At 54.5% G+C, this 27555-nt stretch overlaps 1 protein-coding gene across 1 annotated transcript; it reads left to right on the top strand.

Annotated features, from left to right (window-relative positions):
* LAPTM5 (lysosomal protein transmembrane 5) lies at nucleotides 1–26959 on the top strand. Its single transcript, XM_072827441.1, has 8 exons — nucleotides 1–189; nucleotides 16694–16787; nucleotides 17518–17594; nucleotides 19184–19315; nucleotides 19979–20101; nucleotides 22375–22470; nucleotides 24268–24360; nucleotides 25625–26959. Exons 1-8 carry the CDS (start codon nucleotides 103–105, stop codon nucleotides 25712–25714), a joined length of 792 nt encoding a protein of 263 aa, XP_072683542.1. The 5' UTR covers nucleotides 1–102; the 3' UTR covers nucleotides 25715–26959.
* Nucleotides 26960–27555: the final 596 nt, after the last annotated feature.

The raw sequence follows: 27555 nt of genomic DNA on the forward strand, positions 1-27555 counted from the left end.
CAGGAAGGAAGTGAGGAGGGCAGCCGGCAGCTTCCCCTTTTCTGCCCTGCTCCAGGCGCTGGGCTCTCCCCCTCAGTGCCTAGGAGCAGGGACGGTGGCACCATGGCCCCCCGCACGGCTGCCGTCCGCCAGACCTGCTGCTGCTTTAACGTCCGCATCGCCACCACCGCCCTGGCCATCTACCATGTGGTGAGTGTGCGGGCAGGTGCGGGAGGCTGGGTGCGTGCGTGCGTGTGTAAGAGCAGGGCCCCGATCCGCTGCCCCTGCCTCCACCCCCGCAGAGGGAGCCTGCCACCCTCCGCCTCTCCGTGGGACCCTGGACAGGTCCCCTCCGTGCCCGGGGCCTCAGTCTCCCCCTCGGTCAGGCTGGGAAGGGGGCCCTGCGGCCGCTGCTACAGTGGGAGCAGGGCTGGGAGAAGGGTCATCCTTTCCAGCCAACGGAACTCACCGTCTTCCCGAGGCTCAGTTTCGGCCTCTGTAAAATGGGGCAAAATGAGCAGCTACAAGGTTCGAATGGATCAGCAGCCGGGAACGTGCTGTGGAAGCCAGGAAGCTCTGGAGAGGTGTGGGCTGGGGTTGTTGCCCGGGCGTGGAGTCAGGCCCTGCCCGGCGCAGGCTGCTTCTTTCCGTGGGGGGCCTGGGCCAGGAGGCAGGTGGGAATCTCTCCCTTGTGCTCCTAGCAGGGAGGGACGGGCCAAATCCTCTGGGTTGACAGCTCGGCAGACCACTGCCTTCCCTCCACCAGAGAGGACTTGAGGTCCTGTGCCCAGGGGGAGGGTGGCTTGCCTGGTCCCACTCTGGGGCGCCCACCCGAGGAGAAGCGGCCTGGTGGTGGCTCCCCTTGGGAAGCTGGTGTGCACAGCCCCGGTGAGGAGCCCCTGTCTTCTTTTAGTGAACAGTGACTCTGGCTGAGCCACAGCCCCCTGGGGCCAGAGGCTCCCTGCTCTGTTTCGGTGGGTAAGAGTCAGGGTCTCTGTTCAGTCCTGCCCAGACCCTCCACCACCACCGCACAACTCCCAGCCACACGGGCTGCCCTAGACCCAGACGCCTTCCTCCTACGGTGACTCAGGGCCTGTGGTTAACAGTTCTCTCATGAGCCTAGAAGGGCTTCCTCAAAATTAGCCTAAATCTGGCATTCTGTGGTGGGCTGCTGTAAACTGCTTCAGCCTGGCTGCATCTGCTTCCTGTCTCTGGGGGCCGGGCAGGCTGGGCTGAGGCCTTCAGAGGGGCGGTGCCGCTCAGTGGTCAGTGCACAGCCTTGGGATGCACTCCTGCATGCAAATCCTGGCCTCACCGCTTCCTAGCTGTGCAGCCTTGGGCCACTGACTTCACCTCTCTGAAACCCGGTTTCCTCGCGGAGCAGAAGAGTACCTCTCTGATAGGGTTGTTGAGCTCCTATCTACAAGGCACAGAGGCAGCCCCTGACGCAGAGGAAATGTTTGTCACCAGTGTGCGTCAGACCCAGCGCCGGCTGCTGTGCCCCCCACTCCCGTAGTCAAGCTGTCAGACCCCAGAGTGCCGGTTTGGGGAGTTGCTCAGAGGTTGCCTCATCTACCTCCTGCCAGCACGAGAGGGATCCTGAGAGATGTGAATGGCACCTTGGCTGTCCCCACACCGAACCCGTAGGGCCCCTTCAAGCTCTGAGATTGTAGAATAGTCTCTGAAGGACAGTGAGGTACACAGAGGGGTCCCTGTGGGAAGCGGGCCCCTGGGCCCTTACCCCAGCTCTGCCACTACCTGGCCCTGTGCCCCAGGATGACTTTCTCTTTTGGGTTTCAGTTTACCCTTTACAAAAATGACAGGTGGGGATGTGGACTGGCTCAGAGGTTTCTTTTTTCCTTTTTTTTTTTTTTTAAGATTTTATTTATTTATTCATGAGACACACACACACACACGCAGAGAGAGAGAGAGAGAGAGAGAGAGAGAGAAGCAGAGACACAGGCAGAGGTACACGCAGGCTCTTTGCAGGGAGCTCGATGTTGGACTCGATCCCAGGACCCAGGAATCATGACTTGAGCCAAAGGCAGACGTGCAACCACTGAGCCACCCAGGCGCCCTGGCTCAGAGGTTTCAAATGCCAACTTGTTTCCAGGCCAGATGGGTCACGCAAGTGAGTGGAGAGGGGCAGAGGGACCTGCGCTGACCTGGGGGGCCCTGTCCTGGCTCTGTTCTGGCAGCTGGTCTCTGCTTCCGCTGATTATTGCCACAAAGGAATGTGGGTCTGAGCTGTTCTTCTGACATTTAGAGAGGCAGGAAGCACAGGCTTTTATGTCATGTTTTCTGATGTTTCCATGTCGGTGAATGATTCAAGGTGAAAAAGAAATCCCTGTGCTGGCCAGGCCAAGTCCACAGGCAGGCTGCGGGGGCCTGGTGGCTGTCCTGCAAACCCCAAACTTTGTGACTCTTGAGGCTTCTTCTTGACCTCACTGTCTGAGGTCCTCACCTGTACATGGTAAAGCAACATCAGTGCCTGCCCACAGAGCTGGAGGAAAAGTGCGGGCAAGTGATCAGGGCAGCCTTTTGGAGTTTGTACCATTGGTGGAGGAGTAGAGTTTGGTTGTATGGATGGGGAGGAATAGGTGCACAAAGTGTAGAGGCTGAGGGACGGTGGTTTGTGTAGGGGACACTACACAGGCCAACCGGGATGCTTCAGCTTGGGATGCAGGAGGTGGAAAGAGCTCAGAGTAACAAGCTGAAGAGTCTGGACCATCACTGTAGTGCGCTCTTGATATCTGGGACTGGAAAATTCTTTGTCATGTGGACTGAACTGCACATTGTAGGATGTTTAGCAGCATCATTGGCCTCTAACAAGGTGTTCATAGCTTCCCCGGGTTGTGATAACTAAAACTACCTCCAGACGTTGCCAAGGGTCCCCTGGAGACAAAATCATTCCCGGTTGAGATCCACTGTCAGTAATGTGAACCATGGGGAGCCATGGGACGTTCTAGAGCGGAAGGCATGGGAACAGAGGAGCCTGGAAACCGTTAAGACCAGCCCAGGCAGTCTTCTCTGAGGTCCTTGGTTGGTTCCAAGGGGGAATCAGCCTCTGGAGAAGCCTTTGCTCCTTCCCAGAAAGGGCAGGTGCCAGGGGGTTTCCCACGACCCAGCAGTCAGGAGGCAGGTGTGCTGTCAGGGGCTCTAACATCTGGATGGAAAAAGAGAAGCTGTTGTCCAGATGTGTTGATGGCCAGATTGTCATCATCTGGAGCCAGCCATGGATGACAGCTGCATACTGAGAGCTATTCGTGGACTTGGTGTCTCTGGGGAGGGTTAAATTTGGACACCAAAGACAGTGCTACACTTTATTGGTCATCGGGGACATTCTTATGGGAGGACCCTCCCATGTCCAAGGGCCAGAGGGCCTTCCTCAGGGTTCTGCTGGGCTTGTGTAGAGGGTTTGCTCAGTCATGGGTGATTTCTGACTGAAACTTGCATGTGTAGGAGGGTCAAATAGCTTTCTTAATTTGGCCTCTTTGGCTCTGGCTTGTCTGGGAACCCAAAGAACGTCCTAAATCAATGGCAGGAGGTGGGGATTTCTTTTGCCCAGAAATCTCTTTCTCTGCCATCTCCTCTCCAGGGTGCCTAGAATTGCATTAGAAATGCATCGTCCAGTGGCACCTGGGTGGCTCAGATGGTTGGGCGTCTGCCTTCAGCTCAGGTCATGATCTCAGGGTCCTGAAATGGAGCCCCACGTCCAGCTGCTCACTCAGCGGGGAGCCTGCTTCTCCCTCTGCCTCTCCCCCTGCTCATGTATCTCTCTGTCTCAATTGAATAAACAAAATGTTAAAAAAAAAAAAGAAATGCATTAATGATGAAAAGCTTATACCCACTTTAGGGCAAGGAGGGAAGGAGGCTAATGTTAGCTCTTTCTGGGTTCTAGGGTTGTGAAAGCTCTAATTTTTTTCTGCACTCCTATATTCTCTGTATTTGGTACCATGAGCATATACTACTTTTTTTAAAAGATAATTTTATTTATTTGTTTTGTTTGTTTGTTTCTTTAATTTTTTAGAGCCCCTGCAGGGGGAGGGTCAGAGGGAGAGGGAGAGAGAATCTCAAACTGACTCTGCCCTGAGATCACGACCTGAGCTGAAACCAAGAGTTGATCACTCAACCGACTGAGCCACCCAGGCGCTCCGAGCATGTACTACTTTTTAAAGTAAACTTAATTTTAGAATGGTTTTGGATTTACAGAATTATTGTGAAAACATAGTACAGAGTTCCTGTATGCTCCTCATCTGGTTTCCCCCCGGATTGGGAGTCGATGAGTCACAATCGATGAGTCCACATCAATAGCCTGACTCAAGCCCATGCTTTACTCAGACTTTCTCAGCTTTTCCCTAAACATCTTCCTTCCTCTGTCTCGAGACCCTATCCAGGATACCACGTTGCATTTAATCCTCATGCTTCCTTAGGTTCCTCTTGGCTGGGACAGTTTCTCAGATTTCCCCTGTTTGGGGTGACCTTGGCAGTTTTGAGGAGTACTGGTCATACATTTTGTCAAATATTCATCAAATGGGGCTTGTCTGGTGACTTTCTCTTGGATGGGCTTGGGTAAAGTGTTATTGGGAGGAGACTGCAGAGGTAAAGGGCCATCCTCAGCACATCATATCAAAGGTGTGGACTCCCCGACATGTCTTGTCACTGTTGATGGTAACCTTGATCACCTGGTGAAGGTCATGTTTGTCAGGTTTCTCCCCAATGCCCCCCCACCCCCATACTGTCCTTTCTGGAAGAAGGTCATTTAAGGAGTAGAGAGCTATTTCTTGAGGGCAGACAAGCTATAGCATATTTGGGATATTTGGAATTTCTCGTGGGAGATTTGTCTGTTCTCATTTGTTATAAAACTAAATGATTTATTTATACCAGTAGAAACTCATGGATATTTATTTCATACTTTGGGTTCTTTTTTTTTTTTTTTTTTTTTTTAATTTTTTTTTTTTATTTTTTTTATTTATGATAGTCACACACAGAGAGAGAGAGAGGCAGAGACACAGGCAGAGGGAGAAGCAGGCTCCATGCACCGGGAGCCTGACGTGGGATTCGATCCCGGGTCTCCAGGATCATGCCCTGGGCCAAAGGCAGGCGCCAAACCGCTGCGCCACCCAGGGATCCCCTATACTTTGGGTTCTAATTCAATGCTACTTTCTTTATTTGGTTGTTCTAGTATGCTACATTTTTTTTTTTTTTAAGATTTTATTTATTTATTCATGAGAGACACACACACACACACACACACACACACAGAGGCAGAGACACAGGCAGAGGGAGAAGCAGGCTCCATGCAGGGAGCCTGACATGGGACTCGATCCCGGGTCTCCAGGATCATGCCCTGGGCTGAAGGTAGCGCTAAACCGCTGAGCCACCCGGGCTGCCCAGTATGCTACTTTTTAAATTGGCAAAACCACAACAAAAAAGTAAAGCAACCTCCATTATTTAAAGGAGTCTGTCCTTAATGCAGATCAATTCTCCAACATACCTTCATTTTCTGTGCCAAGCCCAGGGCCAGGGTGTGGGCCTGACACGTCAGAGCCTGTGCCTTCATCGGCTCAGGCTTTGAGTGACAGTGGTTTTGGTGGATAACAGTGCTGGCTGTCACAGGGGCACAGATGAGGGGTCTCAGCCCAGTCTGGGGTGGAGGGTGGGGATGCAGAAGCAGCTCTTGGAGGTGGGCCGGTGTGCCAAGGATGAGCAGACGTGTGCCTGGGGCTGCTGGGGAGGGAGCAGCTTGAGCAAAGCCTTGGGGATGGGAGAGACCGTGTGATGTTTGGAACACTGAGAAAGTTCACGTTGCTGGGGTTTAGGGAGGGATGGCTGTGAGGTGTAGCAGAGGGAAGCTGGACCGAGGTCCTCGTTTCTTTTAGGCCTCAGAGCTGAAAGGATGGATCTCTGCTTGGTCCAGTCCTCTCATTTTATGGATGAGAAAGCAGAGGGCCAGGAATGTTCCTGCCTTGCTCCAGGTCACAGGGAGGTAGGGCAGGGGGCTCCTTCTGGGTCGTTGCTACCAGCACAGATACAGGGAATGAGCCAGTGAGTGAACAAATGAATTTCTTACCTGGCCCATGCGCTGGGGTGGTCCGTCTGTCTGGGAGGCCCTTTCCTCACCCAGTCTTCATTTCTTCTTTATGGTCCAGCTCACAGGAAGCTTTCTCTTCCAGAAAACCCTCCTGATTTGTCCTTGTCAGACTACCAGGGGTGGGGGGTTCTTCTTTCTCCTCCATTTTGGGATTGAAAGTCACAGCGCCGTCTCCATCACTGACCTATGATGTGACCTGGAGCAGGAAGGCACCTTTGCTGTCTGCACCTCAGTTTCCTTTTCTGTTAACTGAGGCTGGTAGTCTCTGCCTCAAGGGTGATTGCTTTGAGGTATTGAGCTGATATGGCCCTATCGGAGTAAGGAGCTGCAGGCTGGTGCCCAGAGAGGGCTGGGGGAGCAGAACCATACCTTTGAAAGCTCATGTGTTTGGGGCCTAAAAATAGACCCCAACTGCCAGGTGGGGAAAGTCCCGGATGAAAGTCTGTTAGAACCTCTGCCTTCACGCCTGATGCCCCCATGTGGGGCAGAAAGGCTCTGGTCTGTGCCCTTCCTGAAGGTGTGAAGAGGCTGGTGGGGGTAGGGTGGCAGTTGTGGCCTCACTCCAGTGCCATGGCCCCGGGGCCCTCGTTGGAACTGAGTTATGGTCTTAATCTCTGGGATGTGCACCCCATCTTCTAACTTATAAAATGGTGGAGGCCCACACAGCTCCTTGAGGAGACCATGGGTGCCACCAGACCAAATGGGGGCTGCACGCAGGGTCCTCCGGGGGCAAAGTGAAACATTTCTTGTGGCACCAGGCCTGGAGGGCTGAGTGATGGAGATCTTCACCCTGGAGTGGGCAAGGAGAGACCAGACGCCAGGCTGGGCCTTCTCTTCTCCCCACTTCCTGCTTTTCAGGCCCAAGGGAAGGGAAGGAAGGGGCTTCTGGAAATGGGATGTGGGTGGTGGTCCCAGCCTTCAGGAATCATTGGGGTTGAAGGGACCCACTGAGTCAGAGGGCCATGGTGAGGGGAGGCACCAGCTGAGAAGAGGGGGTCCCCCCTAGAGCAGGGTCTGGGGGCCCCTTGAGACTGGCCCCGGGACTGGATGGCAGAGTCTGGATGGGCTGAGGCTTCTCTGTCAGCATCCTGACCCTGAACCTCCCTGGGAAGTGGGGCTTATAATATAAGCCCAGGCCAGCAGACCCAGAGCCAGGACCGTCATGGAGAAGGGGGCCACAGAAGCCCTAACGAGGCAGGAAGCTGAGCAAGAGGCTGCACAGGGGAGCCTGCTGACTCCCTGCCCTTCCAGGCCGCAGCCCTGCTGTGAGCCCAGGGCATCCCTCCCCACCCCAGCCTCAATTTCTTCCCGTGTCAAATGGGAGCTAGTGACCCTGAAGTGCACGGTTATTCTGAGATTCACAGGAAACCAGGTGGAGACACACCCAGCACCTGATGAGCGCCCCACAAATGGCAACTAACACTGGAGCCCCCGTTCGGCAGGAGAAGAAAGGGGCTTGGGGAGGCCAGTCTGCTTTGCAGCCCGTGGTGGATAAGGAACAGGAGCCCCGGGGTTCTGCTCACGGCCCAGACCGTGGCGGGGAGGGCACGCTTCTTGGCAGTGATGGGTGAGGGATCGATGGTAAGATCCCGGGGGCCTGGCTGGTGGAAATGTGGAGCCCACAAGGAAAGACGCAGTTTCGATTTCACCCACAAAATGGGGAGAAGGTGGGAATAACAGAACTGGCCTGAGGTGAGGATGAAGGGATGTGGGCATCCCAAGGAGGCCCGGGCCTCTCCTGCGAGCCCAGTGGTTGTAGTAATAGCCATGGGGGAGGGTGGGAGGGCTTCACTCTGAAGGTAAATAGGGAACTGATGGTTTGGGGGAATAGTATGGACACAGAGTTTATCCCCAGATACTCAGGAAGTAGAGGCTGATGGGGGTTTGGGCCAAGCGTGGAGAATGACTCCGAGCCTCCCAAAAGGGGCTCCTCCTAAGGGAAAATTTGATGACCCGACCCCCTCCGCTAAACCCAACCACTGAATGGCGGAGGCCCCTGGGATTCACTGGGCCGGGGATTTCACCGAAAGGCTTGCCATGCTGTCTTCTTTCACAGGAACAGGTCTGGAAGGGCAGAGGGCACATGCGTGGGTGGGGGGCTCTGACGATGGTACCCCGGCTTGCCCAGACAGCCCAGGCCACTCCCCATGCAGTGCTACTGTCATGGCAGTTCTTACGCGACAAGGTGATAAACTGAGGCACGCACCATCTGAATCGTGTTCTCTGGAGCTCCCCACCTTTGGACAGCCGTCCTTCTGCCTGGGGTGCTCTTTCTCCTGGCCCTGCCAGTCCTGAAGCCTCCTGCTCTGTGGACCCCCTGTTCCCCCATGTCTCCTATATCCCTCCACCATTCCAGCCACACGGCAGCTGCCTTTTCCTGGGGGCCTCCTGGGTGCCCGGCACATGCATGACCCCCGGGACACAATCCCCAAGAGAAACTGCTCGCAGTTTCCTGCATGGGGCTTACCCTCACTTTTGCTTTTGCTCCTGCCTTTCCCTCTGACACACTCTCCCCACTGCCCGTAGGACAAGAACTCTAAGACTCACTGCTTCTCAGAAGCCTTCCCGGAGCCCCATGTCCTGGGCCCCTGAACTCCCCATCTTTGCCCCCGTCCCAGGGCAGCTCCCCACTCCCAAGTCCTGGGGCCCCCATGGATCCTGTTTTCTGGCCCGGAGGCCCAGAAGTCTGATTTATCTTTGTGATCTCCAGGGCCTGACGCATAGTAGGTGCCAGCTAATCTGTGTCTTATTTTACTTTTGCAAACCTTTCCTGGATGCGTAATTCACATATCACGAGTGTGCATCTTGATGAACTTTTACAAAGTGAACGCACCCGTGTAACCTCTCCCCGGCTTGAGAAATAGGACAAAACCAGACCCAGAGGCCCCTCCCTCATCGCCACTCTCACCCCACTGGCCTCCTCCAACGTATGTTCTAGAACTAGGCAGGAATGAGATTACACAGCAGGTGCTCCTCTGTGTCTGGTTTCCTTCTCTCAACACTGTGAGCTTCCTCCGTGTTGCTGTGTGCAGCCACCCCCGCCCCCCGACCCCCCATCATCCTATTTCTTTTTTTTTTAAGATTTTATTTATTTATTCATGAGAGACACACAGAGAGAGAGAGAGGCAGAGACACAGGCAGAGGGAGAAGCAGGCTCCATGCAGGGAGCCCGACGTGGGACTCGATCCCAGGTCTCCAGGATCATGCCCTGGGCTGAAGGTGACGCTAAACCACTGAGCCACCCGGGGTTCCCCCATCATCCTATTTCATTGCAAGAATATACCACCATGTATTTGACTGTCCCTCTGTGGGAGGGTGGCTTCTGGCTTGAGGCTGTCACAAATAGAGTGGCCAGGGCCGTGGGGGCTTGTGGTTTGGTGTCCACACACAAGCACTTCTGCTGCTCAGTGGGTCTTTCCGAGTGGGTCTGTCTTTGGTAGCAGACACATGTCACCTCATCAGCTCCTCACGGCAGCCTCGATGCTTCTCTCTGTTCTACAGATGAGGGAACTGAGGCACAGAGAGGTCAAGTGGCCAGGCAGAGGGGTCAGTGAATAGTGCAGGGGGCAGGGGTGGAGGGAAGGGCAGCAGGGCAGCAGCCTTAGCGGGGAGCTGGCGCTGGGGCCGGGCAGGGGCCGCAGCTGGGCTCGGGCTCCGGGAGGGCCTGGCAGACACTATCTGAGGCTGGTTGGGGCAGTGACTGGGGAGATAGTGCTGGGGGGGAACGGCCCCCACCCAGTTGTCTAGATAAGCCTCCACAGGAAGTATGGGGTGGCGGGGGAGAGGGTGGGGGAGGAGAGCTTCCTCTTGACGCTGATGCATCTGGTTGTCTTCTCCCACCCTCCTGCCAGACAAGCCAGGGGCCCCCAGGGAAAACAGAGTGGGCGGGTTGGGCGGGTGGGCTTCAGTGAGGCTGTGATGACACCAATGTCACCGCCTCTGGTGGTGATAATCGTTTAAGTGCACAGCAGCCCTTCCTTGGGACCCTGGGTCCCTGGAGTCGGAGGACACACGGTCAGGGTGGAGCAGTCCTGAAAAGGGAGAGGGGCAGGAAGAGGTACCCACTTCCCATTTTGCAAACTGCATGATCTGCTGAGGAAGGGTTAAGGGCATGCCTGGGCCTGGCTCCCCGTGCAACCTCGGTCAAGTCACACCCAGGCTCCCCCACAACCCCTCGCTCTCCCCTGACATAAGTGAGGCGGGGGGGGGGGGGGGGCGGGCAATCTGACCTCATAGATTTGCCAGGAGCAAATAAAGTGGAAGGCTAGGAAGGTGCCCCGCACCGGCTGGCGCCTAGCAGGTGCCCACCGCGGGAGGGGGGTTCTCAGTGAATGGTGCCCCCTGGCATCTCAGAGGGTGGAGTTCCTCCTGCCTGCTTCTGGGAAGTTGCATCCTGAGCCCGGGAGATCCGAGACAGTGGGCCCACCTTCCTGGGCTGGGAAGTGGTTTTGAGCCCCAGAATTGGGGATCTCGTGTCACCAACCACCATCATCATGATCGTAGTCACCACTCTCATATCAAGAGGTCACCACCCTCATCAACATTAGCAACAATGAATGTCAAGGCCGAATTATGACTGCAGTCAATCGCCACTTCCCAGGGTGCCCACCAGGGTTCCGTCTATCACTGCCACCCCTGCCACAGCCGTGGTCACCTCTATTGACGGCTGCCCATGTCATCGTAGCAGTCACCAGCATGCCGGAACCGGCGACACGACAGCCAGTGCCCACCTTGCAGCACGGCCGTCACGGTCACTCCCACCTGACCAGCATTTTGTCCACTACATTTGCCTGGAGGATCGCTGCCTCTACGGCCCGGGCCACATTCAGTGGCGGCCCCCTTCCTCCCACCCTCCCTGACTTTGCTACTTCTAGTTCAGCTCAAGCTGCTGGTGGCTCCTCAGAGCCACCAGGCAAATAGAAATTCTCCTGGCTTCCTGGCCACTTCCCCCCTTGCTGAGCTTAGGAAGGTTGTGTTTGTTATTGAGAAAGAAGGGAGGGGGGGATGGGAATGGGAACTGAAACCAGGAAGAAGCAGAGGGAAGAGGTGCAAAAGGGGAATGGGGAGCAGGAGTGACAGGGAGGTGGGCTGAGTATGGTCAGCACTGATGTGGTCTTATAGCCTGAGCCCTGGCTCGCTCTCAGGACTGAGGTTAATGCAGGCTCAGCAGCAGACCTCCTGTGTGAGCTTGGGCTGGCCACTGCGTCTCCCTGGGTCTCCCTTGGGCGCTGGTGACGTCCCCCCTCTCACGGAGAGGCACTCTGGCCCATGAGTTTCCTTGGGTCTGACCTGCCAGCCTTGGGGCCTCTGCATAGAGTGTTCCTTCTTCCTGGAATGCTTTTTGCTCTTCTCTGTTGAGAAGAGCCCTTAAACCCTGCTCAACCATCTCCTTTTGTGAAACCCTCCCCAAGTCTTCCAGATAGTGGTGATCACCCCCTCATCAGGGACCTATTGTCCTCTGCATGTCCCTTGTTGTGACTCTGAACACACTGGTAACCCATGGTTTCCCCCCGGGGACCATGACACCTGCAGACCAGGCCAGGGTCAGTGGCTTGTCTGCACGGGGCCTGGAGCCAATATGTGCTCCGAGAGTATTTATTGGATGAACGAACAGAAGGAGTGAATGAATACCTACACAGATTAGTGAACCCTCCCCAACGATGTTCATCTAAGCAGCACTTGCTGTATGCCTGGCTTTGTGCTAGCGTGTCATTTGACCTGACAGTGGCCCTTTGAGGCAGGTCTGGTAATTGTCCCCATTTCCCCAATGAGGAGACAGGCTCAGAGAGCTCAGTGGCTCGCTCAGGGGCATGGAGCTTGGGTTGGGCCTGGGATCCCCCGACCCAAACACCCTAGCTCTACTCTGCCCGACCTCACTGCTGAAGAGGGAAGGCCCTGGGAAATGCTGTACTGGGGGAGAGGAGGATGAGTGGCTGCTGTCCCCCGGGCCCGTGGGAGCCCTGTCCTGTCCCAGGAGCTCGTGGGTCACAGTCCAGTCAGACCCTCAAAGCTCCAGGAGAAGTCAGCTCTCTGTCCAGGTGGGTACCGGCAGGGGTGGGGGTGGGGTGAGGGGCAGGTGAAGGCCAGGGGCCTGGGACAACTGGATGCTGGGGGGCTCCGGGCCTCCCCCAGCATACCCTATAGGTAAGCCAGGTACCTTCCGGGAACTATAAAGGTTCTTGGTTAGGGACTTGGGTGGAGCAGTGAGGGCCTTCTGATGAGCAGGGTGCAGCTCCAGGTGGGCCATCCTGGGTGACCTGGGTGTGAGATGCCATAGTTTGCAGGAGTTCAATCATCCCAGTGACCCTGGATGCAAAAGGGGTGCCTCTCCTCATTGACCAGAGAAGGTAAACCGAGGGCAGGGCAGAACCAGGAACTGGCCAGTGTTACAGCAGTGAGGCAGGTGGCAAGGAGGCCTCATGCCCCAGCTGCTGGCTCCTGAGCTGGGGGTATCCAGAGCTGCCGGGGACAGGGGACAGATGGTTGGCAAGACCCACTCAGCCCTGGGTAGAGCCCCGGACCCTTGGGCCGAGAGCACCAGGGTTCAGATCCCTGCCGGGCCATGTGAGTTCTCCTCTCTGAGCCTCTGTTTTCTCATCGGTAAAATGGGGGAAAATGTTGCTTCTCTTGCAAGGTTTTGGGAGGCTGTGATGTAAGCTTGTGTGTGCAAGGTCTGAGCACACAGTAGGCACTCACCAAGTGTTAGTTCCTCTCCATCCCATCTCCTAGGGAACTGAGACTCCCATCTTCCTCCTGCAGATTAGGGGCCAGCAGAGGGCTGATTCTGAGTACTTTCCGGGAGCTGAGTACTTGCCTGGCTCTGAGCCTCAGGGCTATTGCCTGCCTTCTATGGACCTGCAGGGTTCTCACCTGGCAAACGGGGAAAGAATTATCTCCCTCCCCTTACACAACTGTTGAGAAGGTAGAAATGGAGGAAACCCAGGGGGTTTTTACAAAAGGAGGACGACTTCTAGCACCTGCTGCCCTGGCACAAACTATGTGTGTGGGGGAAGGGGATGGTGCTCCTCTGACTCTGCTGGGGCGCCAGCTTGGGAGTGGGGAAAGCTTCAGGCAGAGGTAGGAGGTAGGAGGTTGGGAGGTGCTGAAAGGACTGGCTGGAATGAAATCTAGGGCCCATTGGCCTGGGCTTGAATCCTGGCCCTACACCTTACCAGCTGGAGACCAAGGACAAGTTACCGGACCTTTCTGAGTCTCACTTCACTCATCTGTGAAGTGGGGGTGGGGGTATTCAGAATAGTCCCTCTGCCAGGTTTGGGAAGATCATTGGAATGGTGTGGAGTCAGGGTGTGCAAATGTCCCTCAGCTTCCCTCCCCTTCTCGGGTCATAGGATATGGTGGGGGAGCTGGGAGGCCGTAGCTGGGATACTAATGGCACAATGGCAAAGCTGTGAGAGATGTTAGGGGCCAGAATTGAGGGATTGGAGACAGCTGTGGGTTAGCATTAGTCTGTAAAGTGGGGTGATGCCCGAGGGGACCACTGGGGCCTCGGAATGACAGTGTTAGAATTTCCAAATTCTGGGGCAGCCTGGGTGGCTCAGCGGTTTAGCGCTGCCTTCAGCCCAGGGCCTGATCCTGGAGACCCGGGATCGAGTCCCACGTCGGGCTCCCTGCATGGAGCCTGCTTCTCCCTCTGCCTGTGTCTCTGCCTCTCTCTTTCTCTGTGTGTGTGTCTCTCATGAATAAATAAATAAAATCTTAAAAAAAAAAAAAGAATTTCCAAATTCTTCAACTATATTTCTTATTAACTTCTGGACTTTGTGTGTATGTGTGTGTGTTTTACGATGTTCATGATAAGCTGAATGGTAGCACATGCATATAATTATGAAGTAAAGAACTGTAGAGGAGTGTGTTCGAAAGGTTTTACTGACATAGGGACATGATCAAAATACCTGCACCCTCTGGGGTGCAGGTTAGCAGGGGCTCTGAGATGTTTTGGGGGAGTGGGGTGGGTGCCAAGGTGCCAGGAGAGTGCTCTGAGGTTGGGACTCTAGTCTCCACTCTGTCCCCAACTTGCTGTATGTCTTTGGGCAAGCCACCTAACCTCTCTGAGCTTATCAACCAAGCAGAGGGCGCTTATAAAATACATGGGCAGAGGCTCTTTCAAGCAACTGGAGGTTGGAGTTGTCTGATTCTGAGCTTCGTTCCAGGTCTCAGACAACTCTGGATTCTTGGGACTTCCAGTCTTCTCTTGCCACACCTGGCCTGTCTAAGCCCACCCACCAGCACGTGTCTTACCTGTGCTCTGCTCGCACACCCCCAGGGGTGGGGAACTCACCCTCCCACAGGGTGCCCTGTCCTGTTCTGGATGCATCTGTCCTCTGCTTCCCTTTCTCCTTCCCTCATTAAAGGTGAAATTGGGAAGTGGAGGGGCTGGGGCCCCAGGCTTCAGGGGCTGAGGAAGCGGCTTTTCTCTCTTGGGTTGTTTCCTGTGGGTTCCAGCCACAGCCCCCACAGCATCAGCCTTCCGCTCTGGGCTGCTCTCAGCATTTTGGTGAAACAAAGCTGTTTTTGTTTCACCCTGCACCAGGTATAGGGGGCAGCTAGAGTGAGCTCGCTGTCCAACCCCCCACCCCACCCCCAGAGCCCTGCTCCAGTCTGGCTCTGCCACTGCATGCAAGCTCACATCAGTCAAACGCAGATTGGTTTGCTGAGCACCCCAGGCTCAGTGCTTTGCAAATATGGTGCAATTTATTCCTTACTCTATGCAGTGATTGCCAGTTTCCAGATGAGAAAACTCGGAGAGGTGAAATGAGTTGCCCAAGGTCACATACTGACTTGGATTCAAATCTATCTCTGTCTGACTCTGGAGCTCAGCTCTTTGTCACTCTTCTGTGTGGTCGCCTTCTGCCCCCCTGAACATAATGAAACATGGCAGGAGGACACATTGAGACCTACGTCTAGGAACGCCTGGGTGGCTCAGCAGTTGAGCATCTCTGCCTTCGGTTCAGGGCATGACCCTGGGATCTGGGATCGAGTCTCTCATCAGGCTCCCTGCATGGAGCCTGCTTCTCCCTCTGCCTGTGTCTCTGCCTCTCTCTCTGTGTGTCTCTCATGAATAAATAAATAAAATCTTAAAAAAAAAAAAAAAGAGACCTGCGTCTAAGCTGAAAAAAAACCCAATCAGCAAGCGGAAAACGGTGTTGGTGTTTGGGTGCCTGCCAGTTAAGCGTGAGTTCTAGTGCAGGGCCACCCAGGAAGCCAATGTAAACTTCGGCCTTATTAATAGAGGTAGGGCATCCACTACAAGGAAGAAAATAGTCTTGTGATTCTCAGTATAGGCAGATGGTGCCTGGAGAACTGTGTGTAGCGGTGGGGGAAGGGAAGGAGGCTTGTTGCAGGGACATGGACACACAGAAGACCGCGAGTTCCTGTGGCTGGAAGTATTTAAATAGAGGCTGCTTGGCACAAGAGTCCTGTGTTGGATGGCAGAGGGCACAGGCAAGGTGACCTCCAAGGTCCTTTTTTTTTTTTTTAAAGATTTTATTTATTTATTTGAGAGAAAGAGAGAGAGAGAGGGAGAGAGAGAGAGACAGAGAGAGTGGGAGGGCAGAGGGAGATGGATAAGCAGACTCCTCCTTGAGCAGGGAGCCCGACATGGGCCTGAATCCCGGACCCTGGAATCATGACCTGAGCTGAAGGCAGACGCTGAACCTACTGAGCCACCGAAGCATCCCTCCAAGGGGGCTGCAGTTTTGTGGCTGGACTTCAGCCATCACCAGGGCCACAACACTCGGACCCATCAGATTTGGATGGGGCCCATTCATTTGTCCGTTCACCCCGTCCCTCCATCCTCCCATCCATCCTCTACTACAGTAGCTGGAGCGGTGAACGAGAGGCTTAAGCCTTCCCTGCCTGGAACCTACAATCCAATGGGGGTAACAGCAATCATAATAGCGAGCCTTGGTGTTTTAAGTGAGTTCTTCCATCTGGCCACAGTACTGCTCTGCGAAGCAGGTATTATGATCTGCATTTTGCAGATGGAGAAATCGAGGGGCCGTGGGGGATGGGATTGGCAGGGCTCCCTGGGCAGTCACGGATCAGTTGCTGCCGGGCTATGTTGATAATTCTAAGAACCTGGAGCTCTGTGATACTCAGATGCTGTGATTAAGATCCCATGATGCCCAGAGCCTGTTGTTGTAAAAGGGGGTGCTGAAGAGGGGCCCAGTCACTGGTGGAGGAGCCCTCAGGGCCGCCCCACCCCCAACTTTGACCTTCAGTAGTCACAGTTATCGTTTTAGTGAGAATCAGGCGTGGTTCTAAGTGCTCTCCCGGGATGTTCGGGATGTTCGCACTTTCTCCTCATAATAACCCTCTTAAATAGCTCCAGGCACTATCCTCATCATACAGATGGGAAAACTGAGGCACAGAGAGGCCGAGCAACTTGCCGAAGCTCACACAGGTGGAAAAGGAAGAAGGACCTTGAGCTTGTCTATCTGTACAGGCCATACTTTATCCCCAGGAGCCCCATGGACCCAGCCTGCGGGCCTTCCATCTCCTCCAGGAGCCTCCCCACAGGCCCCCACTCTGGACTGCCCGCCACCAGGGGTGGGAGGCGGCAGGGTGGAGCTGTGAACTGACCCAGGGTCTGTCTGCCTCCAGATCATGAGTGTGTTGCTGTTCACCGAGCACTTAGTGGAGGTGGTTCATGGCAAGGCCTCCTGCAAGGTCTGGCGGACGGGTTACCTCAGGCTCGGTAGGTCCAGGGAACTCGGAGCGGGAGGGGCAGGTGCAAGGAGGGGCAGGTGCGAGGAGGGGCAGGTGTGGGGAGGGGCAGGTGCAAGGAAGGTGTGGGGAAGGGCAGGGTGGGGAGGGGCGGGTGAGAGGAGGGGCCCTGGCTGTGGGCAGACTGGCTGAGGTCTGACGCCCCACCTCTTCCTTCTGAGCCTCAGACATTTCATCTGCAAATAGAGACCTGTCCCCACCCTAGTATCTAGGTGTGAGAGCAGACAGGAAGGTGCTTTGTCAATCTGGCCGGCCAGGAAGATGACAGCAGGACTCTCCTGCTCACATCTGTCTGTGGCTGCCCACCACCCTGGAATAAAACAGAAACTCCCACCGTGGCATCCAGCCCCTGCCGACCTCTGGCTGCGGGTCCCAGCACCCCCTCGAGCTCCCTGCTCCCGATGGGCTGACCGCAGCAAGCTCAGCTGCCTGGGCTCCTGGTCACTCAGCTCACAGGCTGGCCTCCCCCTGGCTAGAGCAGCCCGGGGCCACCCTCTCACCCTGCAGCCGGGTTACCGAAATGTTGTGTTTGCTGTCTCTGTGGTCCTCCAGGGCTGAGAACTGCAGGAGGGCAGGGTCTGGGCTGGCTTGCTCACTGTCACGGCCTCCACACCAGTGATTCCCAAAATGTGGTCCTTGGAACCCGCATGGGTGTCCTGGGGGCACCTCCGGGCCCCTCACTACTGTCCCTTGCCTTGCAGCCAACCTGATCTCCAGCTTCCTGCTCATCATCATGCTCTTTGTCATCAGCTTGAGCCTGCTCATCGGAGTGGTCAAGGTGAGGGCTTGGTCGGGGTCGGGGAGGTTCTGGGGGCTGGCCGGGACCCTCAGCTATCCTCCTGCCCCCTTCCTATTCACACCCACTGGGTGAACAGCACTGACAAGAGGGTGGGAGGTGGGTGCTTTGGGAGACCCCACTTGTGCCCCAGGGATCTTCATGCTTGAGGACAGTATGGGAAGCCTCGTTTCCACACCAGCCTTCTGGGGCTGGAGGCCCTGGCTCCCACTGACACGCACCCTCCAGGGTGGGGGCACGCACACAGATACTTTGGTCATACTAGCTGCTAACCTTCATGGTTGGAAGCTGCAAATGCAAGAAGCAGGGAATTTTGGTAGAGAAAAGAGGAAGGGTCATTTTGAGGTGTGGGGAGGTGAAAAAACAGTGGGTTTTGTAATCAGTGAGAGGAACCAGAGCAGAGAGAGCAGGGGGGCGGGTAGACTCTTGTGGCTCAGTTCCACCCAGCTAGCTGGGGAGGGAGGAAAGGAGGGAGGGAGAGAGAGAGAGAGAGAGAGAGAGGCTGTAGCTCAGTCTTCTGCGAAGAGGAACCGGTCTGTCCCTCATCCCCCAGGGGGCAGGAAGCCAGGGCCTCACTGCACAGCCACCAAAGCAGGACCCAGCAAGAGTGGCCTCTTCCAGGGAGCCTGTGGCCTGGCAATCACTGGCCAGGAGACTGGTGCAAGGAAGGATCAGGGGCTGCTTTGGAACACCTTCACCTTGCCTGCACCCCCCTCATCACTCCCTTAGCTAACAGCACCCTTTCGAAACTCTGTACCCCAGGGAGTGACTTTACCTTGTGCCAGGTGGGTCCTGAATTATTGTGCAGAGACACACATGGTCCAGCTAGAAAAGTGGACTGGGTGGTCCAGAAGGCCCTGAGATTGAGTCTGGGCTCTTCTGGCTGCCTCCTGAGTGATTTTAGACAGCCACATGAGAAACCACAAAACCACCCCTTCTGTGATTTTGTCCCCAGTGGCGAGTTCATGTGCCCTCATATTGGTCACAGTAGTCACTTGCTTTAAGTTGAAGGAGAGGGACTTCAGCCTCAGCCACCCAGGGCCTCTGACCATGACCACACACCCCAAGAGTGGCCCCCACAGAGGAGGGTCCCACCATCGCAGCAGTGTGGGCTTCCCCTGTCACCATCGGACCTTTGCTCATGTTGGCCCTTCTGCCTCCAATGCGCTCCCCGTTTCCCCCATGGTTCTTACCAGATCTAGCCTCAGGGTCCCCACCTCTAGGAAGTCCTCTCTGATGTAAAATGGACACAAAGCCCCTCCTGGTGGGGTTCTTCAGAGCAAGCAGGGTCAGAGCCGGCTCCCGGTGGCCCTGGATCTCTGTAGATGGGGACCCTTGCTCGTGTGTCCTGGGACACCAAGACGCCTGGCCCTCAAGGCCTGGGTTTTACCTCCTCCCCATCCCAGAACCTCAGTCAGAGGAAGGTGCATGGGTCCACCTGAAGCTAAGGCAGGAGGGGGTGACGGGAGAGAGCCGTGTTACCCCGGGAGGGACAGGAGCTGCCAGTGCGGGGGGCGCACGGGGCATCAGTCTCCGGCAGACTGCCTGACAGTGCTGGGCCTGTCTTCCAGAACCGGGAGAAGTACCTGCTGCCCTTCCTGTCTCTGCAAATCATGGACTTCCTGCTGTGTCTGCTCACCCTGCTGGGCTCCTACATCGAGCTGCCCGCCTACCTCAAGTTTGCCTCCCGGAGCAGCCGGGTGGTGAGTACGCAGCCCCGTCCCACGTCCCATAGTCGGCCCAGCCTGGGCAGGGGGCAGGGGCTCAGGCTAGTGCGGTGGCAGCGCCCGGGGCCCTCCTGGGCTGATGAGCCCGAGCCCATCCAATCACCTCAAGTTCCTTTGTCTGTAAGATGCACCTGCGAGGGCTGCCACCCGTGTGGGCCACGGGCATTAAGTGAGGAAAGGTTGCCCTCCGAGGGCCCAGTGATGGCCCTGTGGGTCAGGGCCTTGTGGGCACTACATCGCAGGGAAGGGGACATGTGCGCCTCAGTCCCCAGCCTCTGCTTTGTCCCTGTTTTGTCACCACATTGAAGGAAGGAAGATACAGTCGGTTAAAGCCAACAATGAGCATCCACGGGGCGGATGCCAGTGACGGGGCTGCCAATCCCTGACTCTCCCTAACTGTTGCCCTGGAAGTTAGGGAGTGGCTGGCCCCGGGCTGGGCATCGGGAGACCCTGGGCAGAGGCCGGGTCCTGCCAGCCAGGGCGGGAATGTCCAAGAAGCGGGCATCCATTCCTTTCTGGGTCCTGTGGGCTGGAGAGTCCCCGGTGTCTCTGGCTGATGGCCTCTCGAACAGCACCGGGACCTCCAGCTTAGGGCTTCATTGCTGGTTTGTCTCCTTCCTCCTGCCTTTGCGCCCCAAGGGTCCCTCCAAGGTCCCACTGATGACCTTGCAGCTGCTGGATTTCTGTCTGAGCATCCTGACCCTCTGCAGCTCCTACATGGAAGTGCCCACCTATCTCAACTTCAAGGCCATGAACCACATGGTAAGTCTGGGCCAGGGGCCCGCCCCCATCACTGGCTGTGTGGCCGTGAGCGAGCTGTGTCCCTTGTCTGTGCCTCCATGCTTAGGTTCCCTAGAGATGGAGCCCGGGAGGAGGATGCTTGTGCTAATGATTGATTGCCGGAGAGCTCCCAGATAGACACTTGAGGAGGACTGGGGACAGCATGGGGCGGGACAAAGGGAAGGAGCCGGGCAGACGTGTGACCTTAGGGGTGGCCCTGCCCCATCCTACAGGGAGCCCTGCTGTGTGAATTCCATCACAGAAATAATACTCGTTTTTTATGCTTGGAGAGAGGGGCACTCAACACATCTCAGTATGGCCCCACGGCTTCTCTGCACAGTTTTAGGGCACTACTCAATATAAGTAAAGAGGACCAGACGACTTCTTCAGGTCCTCTATATCCCTTGATTGATGACAAAGCAGCCTGGTCTTTATAAAGATATGTCCTCAGATTTTTGCGGATCTCCACATTAATACCACTACAGTATGTCATTATCCTTCCCTTCCCGAATATGGCATAATTTTACCAGAGTAACCACACACACAATACATAAGAAGCTACAAAAACATTCAGAAATGACAGGCTGCGTAATTCCCAGGCTCATTTGTTGCCTACACGACTTGTTCCCACACATCAGCGTTGCAAAATAATGTAACACTTCAGATAGAGCCTTTTAAAAAATATATTTTACTTTTTAATTTAAATTCAACTAATTAACATGTAGTGTATTATTGGTTTCAGAGGTAGAAGTCCGTGATTCATCAGGCTTATATAACACCCAGTGCTCGTTCCATCACGTGCCCTCTTTAATGTCCATCACCCAGATACCCCATCCCTCCGACCCCCTCTGCTCCAGGGACCTTCAGTTTGTTTCCTATGATGAAGAGTCTCTTATGGTTTGTCTCCCTCTCTGATTTCATCTTGTTTCATTTTTCCTTTCCCTCTCCTATGATCCTCTGTTTTGCTTCTTAAATTCCACATAGGAGTGAGATTATCTGATAATTGTCTTCCTCTGATTGACTTATCTTGCCTAGCATAACACCCTTTAGTTCCATCCACGTCATTGCAAATGGCAAGGTTTCATTTTTTTTGACGGCTGAGTAGTATTCTGTTGTATGTATATACACCACGTCTTTATCCATTCATCTGTCTGGGCATCTGGGCCAGATAGAGCCTTTTGCATCGTCTTTTATATAATCCCATTTGTTTGGTTTAATGTTGCATTTAGCATGTCACTCCAAAGTGTGCATAAGCATAACAGAAACTAAACACAACCCACCATCTCATTCTCAACATTAGAAATGATTATGGCAGGGACGCCTGGGTGGCTCAGTGGCTGAGTGTCTGCCTTCGGCCCAGGGTGTGGTCCTGGAGACCCGGGATCGAGTCCCACGTCAGGCTCCCTGCATGGAGCCTGCTTCTCCCTCTGCCTGTGTCTCTGCCTCTCTCTCTGTGTCTCCCATGAATAAATAAATAAAATCTCAAAAATGAAAAGAAAGAAATGATTGTGGCAGTATAGTCAATGATTTTGTGAAGTTCATATCTCAGTTCTATACATATTGTTAAGGCATGATGAAATTCCTGAATCAATGAAATATCAGAGTTGAAGAAATTAAGGATGTCCACGATAAACACACACACACACACACACACACACACACACACACACACTCAAATAAACAAACATAAATAAAGACTTTCTCTAAGGAAAAAAAAGAATAATATTCGTTTCTTACAGTCAAATGTAGTGACTTGAAATGGTAAACAGTCACTGTCTCACACTGTTTCTGAGGACCAGGGATTTAGGAGTGGCTCAGCTGGGTCATTCACACTCAGCACCTCTCATGAGGTCTCCCCAGAAATGGGGATGGGGCTGCGGATGCCCAAGGGCTTGACTAGGTCTGGAGGGTCCACTCCCACGATGGCTTGCTGGCACAGTGGGGGCGTGCATCCCAGGTATGTCAGGCCTGGGCGGTTCCTTCAATGAGCCTCGCCTCTGGAGAAGGCCCCACTGCAGCTGGAGGTGGGGGCTCTAGCCAAGCAAGAGCCAGCTGGGTGGGCATCTGCTGCACCTGCTTCCCTCGGTGTGCTCGCCCGTTGCAGGTGGCCGATGGCAGGTAGCGCCTGCCTCTAGGGCGGTGGCAGGGATCAACGGGGACAGCGGTTGTGCCACACCACGTCTTCCTCCATGTGTGGATGCTGGAGGAGTTCCTTGGGAGGAGAGGCACTAACTTGGCTCCCGAATCTGTTGCAGAATTACATCCCCAGCCAGGAGGGTGTGGCTCACAGCCAGTTCATCAAGATGATGATCATCTTCTCCATCGCCTTCATCACTGTCCTCATCCTGAAGGTGAGGGCCCCCTGAACACGGCTCTGGGAAGGGTGGGGAGCCTGCACTGCACAGGCCCCCCTGACACCAGACTGTCAGGAGGCAGGGGTGTCACCAGCTGTCTCCCACTGATGCCCTCCCTGCTCTTGACTCCTTACTCCACCACCCCACCCCACCCCAAACCAGCTCCTTGGACCCCACTTGGGATCCTTGGGATGAAGGAGGGGATCTGTGAAGACCATCAGCATCTGGGTGTCAGGGACTTAATATATAACCCAGAGAGACCCTGATCCAGGGAAGGAGGAGAGATTCAGAGAGTTTTGGATGTGAGTCCCAGTTCTCCCCTTGTTAGCTATGAGGTTTCCTTTCAAGTCATTTCTCTCTGGGCCTTGGGTCTCATCTGTGAAAGGGACAGAATGAATATTGCTTTGCCCTTCTCACAGTTTTATATGATTCAGGCACCAACATGTAGATGGCTCCTGAGGTCATATTATTAGAGGTTTGCTCATGTGGAAGAGGGAGGGGAATGGTTTTATTCTTCTCTGAGGTGGTCAGGCCCAGAAGATAGAGTCCCACTTCAGGTCCCCATTCTAAGAGAGATATGATAGACTGGAGTGTGTTAATAGCAGCACAACCAGGAGGGTGAGAAGGTTAGAACACTCTGCCATCTGAGGGAGTCAAGGAAACGAGGGCAATTCAGCTTGGAAAGAGGAGACACGATGGCTATCTCCAAGTACCGGAAAGACCCCCATGGGGATTCTAGAGGCCAGAACTAAAGCCAGTGTGTCCCAAAGCCCAGGGGAGGCTGATGTCAACTCAACAGAAGGAAGGGCTTTCAAGAATGTTCTTTTCTAATTGTGAAAGTAACGTAGGGTCACTGTAGAAATTTGGAAACAACAGAAGACCAGAAAGAAGGCAATCAGCTCACCATCCACCACCACTCAGCACCCCTGATATCTGAGTGCATTTCCTCCCAGTCTTTCTGTGTGTGTGGGTGTAACCGGCTGTCACTGCCTCCTTTTACTGGGGACCCCGAGCAGCCTCTGCCATCACCTAATGCCATCCTGGAAACGGAACTTCACTCCTCTGAGCCTTCCCTCAGAGGACGGACCTAGCACCATCCTCTTCAGCAAAGGGCAATGAGAACTTTCCTGAAGGCTTGGGGAAACCAGCGCGGGTTGGCGTCATACACGGTCCTGGACCGTGACTCCCCAAGGCCCACCACACACTCTGTCTCTCCCGCCTCCAGTTCTTTATCCCCCTTGGAGGGGACTTCTCTCTGTGTTCCTCACTCTCCTCACTGGCCACCGTTCTCACCTGCTTCCTACTTCATTCTTTTAACATTCATTTTATTTATTCCTGCCGCCTCTAAGTCCCCACCATGGGGTTCCATGAAACAAGAAGACTTCCAGAAGGCAGGACCCACCTCCTTCCTTAGGAGGCAGTTTGGGGGCAGAGAGAGACCCACTGGCTATTGTTCCTTGAACAAGTCCTGGGGGCTTCACTCCTGGCCTTGGAAGTCCCGGCAGTGCTCTTTCATCAATCACTAAGAGAAAGCAGTTGCTTTCATCACTTGCCATCTCAGGAGGTAGTGAGCTTCCAGCCTCAGGGGGCAGAGAAGAATGGTTTGCAGGGCCGTTGCCCCCAAAGCCCCCTTCTGTGCTAGGTCTGTAGGGCAGTGGAAAAAGCAATATTCAGAACACCTGGGGCTGGCAGGTGAGGTACCCCTCAACCAGGAAGTGCCCAGCATCTGTCCCAGGCATGCTGGGGTAGTGGGGATGGTCAACGAAGCATAGTCTGACCTGGGTCTTTTTGCAGGTCTACATGTTCAAGTGCGTGTGGAGATGCTACAAACTCATGAAGTACATGAACTCAGCTGAGGAGAATAGCAGCTCCAAGATGCTACCGAAGGTGAGCCTGGGGATGGGGAGGGCCAAGCCCCAGCCCTGCCACTCACCCCGTCACCTGGGGCAGGTGTCTCTCCTTCCCTGGGTTTCGGTTTCTCCACTTGTGAGATGATTAGGCCAGAAGAAATGTGAAGGTCTCTTTCAGCTCTGATAGTCTAGGCTTCTGTTCTTTCATTCATGCATTCCACATTTTTTGCCTCTTACTCTTTGTTGGCCTAGTCTCCAACCCTGGGAGCGCAGAGAAAACTGAGATGTCATCCTGTCCTAGGGGAAGGTAGAGCCCAGAGTGAATCCAGACACAGAGATTGGACTGCAATGTAGTGTGAAGCATGGGGGGAAATGGGAACACAGAGGAGGTACCTGGCCTCCTCTGGGGTATCAGGGAAGGCTTCCTGGAATGGGTGACACTTGACCAAATGTCAGCTGATGCAAGTTAGCTGGGAAAGGGGAAAGGGCCTTCTAGGCAGAGGGATGAGGTGCACTTAGAAGCAGCTCGTTGGAGACATGATGGGAAGAGTGTAGCTGGTTTACATTTCCCCTGTCACTTTCCTCATCTATAAAAGGAGATTGTATTAGTGGAGACTCTTTTGTTTGCAAGTGGCAGAAGCCCAACTCAATCTGACTTACATGGAAAAAGGAAATTTATTTGCTCCCAGAACTTCAAAGTCCAATGGAGGTCTGGCTCGTGGAGGCTGGCTGAGTTGTGACACCTGGATGTGATCTCATCCTCTCCATCTCTTGATTCTGCTTTGTTGGGTCCATTTTCAAGCAGCCTTTTCCTCATGATGGCAAAATGGCTGCCAAAACCCCCAGGTTGACATCCTACCGTCTCCACAACCCCAGGAGCATGTCTGATGGACCAGCTGGGGTCACTAACCAAATCCCAAACCAATGACGTTAGCCAGGGAGGATGAAATTCTACTTTGAATGGCCATACTCAAGTCGCCTGTCCCACCCCCGACCTGAGGGGTGAGACCAATTCTGAAAGCACGTGGACTGAGAAGTTTTTCCCAGGAAAAATGGTGCATTGTCAACACGACAAGGGGGCTTGAAGCCGGACTGGCAGATATGAGTCTGTCCCCTATAGGAATAGACACTGCCCCTGTCTCGTGCATGCCGTGTCTAGCATAGGAAGTACCCAAGGTGTGCTGGTCCTCACCATCAACCATTTTGCCGGAGGTGGGGGTTGGATGGAGCCCCTTGACTCCATGTTGGGATCCTGTTCCTTCCGGCCCGGTCCTTAGCCCCCATGTCTCTGTCACTCCTAGGTGGTCCTGCCGTCCTACGAGGAAGCCCTGTCTCTGCCATACAAGACTCCGGATGGGGGCCCAGCCCCACCCCCCTACTCAGAGGTGTGACGCCCACCAGGCCCCAGCCCTGGTGCTGGGAGGGGCGGAGCTGTCTCATCATCCGCTTCTCTGCTTTGGTGGCCGCCTCAGCTTGGGTGACCCACCCAGCTGACTTCAGGACAACCTGCTTGTGTCCCCCTCGCTGGCCTGCTTTTCCCATGGGGCCTGGGAGATGCTCACAACTGGGTCAACTTCAGTCTGAAAGACTCCTTGAATCTCTCGGAAATTTGGTCCAACAGGCCTCGGCTTATTTTTGATAGGCCCCAACACTTGTTCAAACCATTCATCGTCCTGAATTCAGTGAGTTTGCTGAAACCACTTCAACGTGACCAGTTTAACTGCGTGGCTGACAAATGAAAAGCACCCTTCTCGGTGCAGGGAAACTAGCTCGGTCAGACAGCCACGGTCCGTCGCATTGGGTTTTAGACCGTTGTCTGTTCACACGGCAACGCAGCCAAGTCATCATGCCTTGGTCCTCCCCACCAGACACATCTGTGCGATTTCTTCAGATTGCTTGTTTCAACAATTATGGAGAGCCAACCACCAGTCGATTCAAACCAGGGATAAAATTCAATAACAACAATAAAAATCAAATTAGTCCCAAACCGTTCCCTTCAATCTAATCCAATAACTGGCTGCCCACTAAGGTCAATTCGGTACTTCTGAGGGGCTGAGTAATTGTTAGTTCGAACGAAAATTCAGGCAGTTGCCAAACGCCATCCAATTGCTACTTCCAGGAAATGCCAGTTGTTACAATTACCGAACTGTCCTGACCAACACACAATTGTTTTGCTGAAGACAGACGATCGTCACCAACAACCAGCCGCATGTAATCAGTGTAGTGGTGCAGCAGTGGGATCCGTGACGAGGGTGGCATCAGGCGAGGCTGTCTCCGGCAGCAAGCTGGTGGGCCATTCCACAGGGTGGCCCATCTGTTGCCAATTCAGGCAGGGGCACCTCTGATCTGCCCAATGCTTGTGCTTATGCAGAAATTTAGCCCTGACATCGGGCAGGTCCGATTGCTGGACTAAATCCACATGTCAGTTCAGTCAAAGCAGGCAAACTCTTTGTGGGCGCAGACCCTGCCAGGGGGGCTTGTTTCGGTGGTGGCAGAAGGGAAGATAGGTCCTCTGGGATCTGGGAGTGGGGGTTCAGAAGGAGAGGGCTGTGTAAGAGGCTCCCCACTGGCACCCCTTTGTTTAATTGCTTTGTGTGTGTTGGGGAAGAAGGTTCAATAAAGCAGCGCCACGCTTCTCTTTGGCTACTGTGGTTCTTTTTTTTTCTTTTTTAAAAAAATTTATTTATTTACTCATGAAAGACACACAGAGAGAGGCAGAGACACAGGCAGAGGGAGAAGCAGGCTCCATGCAGGGAGCCCGACGTGGGACTTGATCCCAGGACCCCAGGATCATGACCTGAGCTGAAGGCAGAAGCTCAACCACTGAGCCACCCAGGCGCCCTGTTGCTGTGGTTCTTAAATTGTGGTGTAGGCAGGGCTGGGAGCTCGGCCTCCTTTTCCCCCCAACACATACATACACACATACACCGCCCCCCCCTCGCCCCCGCCCCAGAATTCATTCCATCCAGAAACAGGGACCACGTCCAGTAGCAGAGTGTCATGACCCGTCTCTGTTTCTAATCACAAGTCACAGGCCACGTAACTACCCTGATGTCCCCCCAGATAAGGTGTGAAGTCTAATCACCTGGAGAGTGCCTACCTGGAGCCAGATCCCGTGCTGGGTGCTGGCGGTGACTGTTAGGGGTCAGACTTGCCTCCAGTTACCCACAGTCTGAGGTGAGAGGAAGACAGATTCATGAGTGATTTTAATAGGCCGTGGCCAACGCCACAT

The sequence above is a fragment of the Canis lupus genome, chromosome 5 (assembly GCF_048164855.1).
Source record: "Canis lupus baileyi chromosome 5, mCanLup2.hap1, whole genome shotgun sequence".
In the NCBI taxonomy this organism is placed as follows: domain Eukaryota; kingdom Metazoa; phylum Chordata; class Mammalia; order Carnivora; family Canidae; genus Canis; species Canis lupus.

Bases quoted from the DNA above. Each gene is read 5' to 3' on its own strand.
- LAPTM5 (XM_072827441.1), top strand. From the start codon at position 103: ATGGCCCCCCGCACGGCTGCCGTCCGCCAGACCTGCTGCTGCTTTAAC. The intron at 16,788-17,517 runs GTAGGTCCAGGG...CTTGCCTTGCAG, and splicing joins GACGGGTTACCTCAGGCTCG to CCAACCTGATCTCCAGCTTC. The intron at 20,102-22,374 runs GTAAGTCTGGGC...AATCTGTTGCAG, and splicing joins TCAAGGCCATGAACCACATG to AATTACATCCCCAGCCAGGA.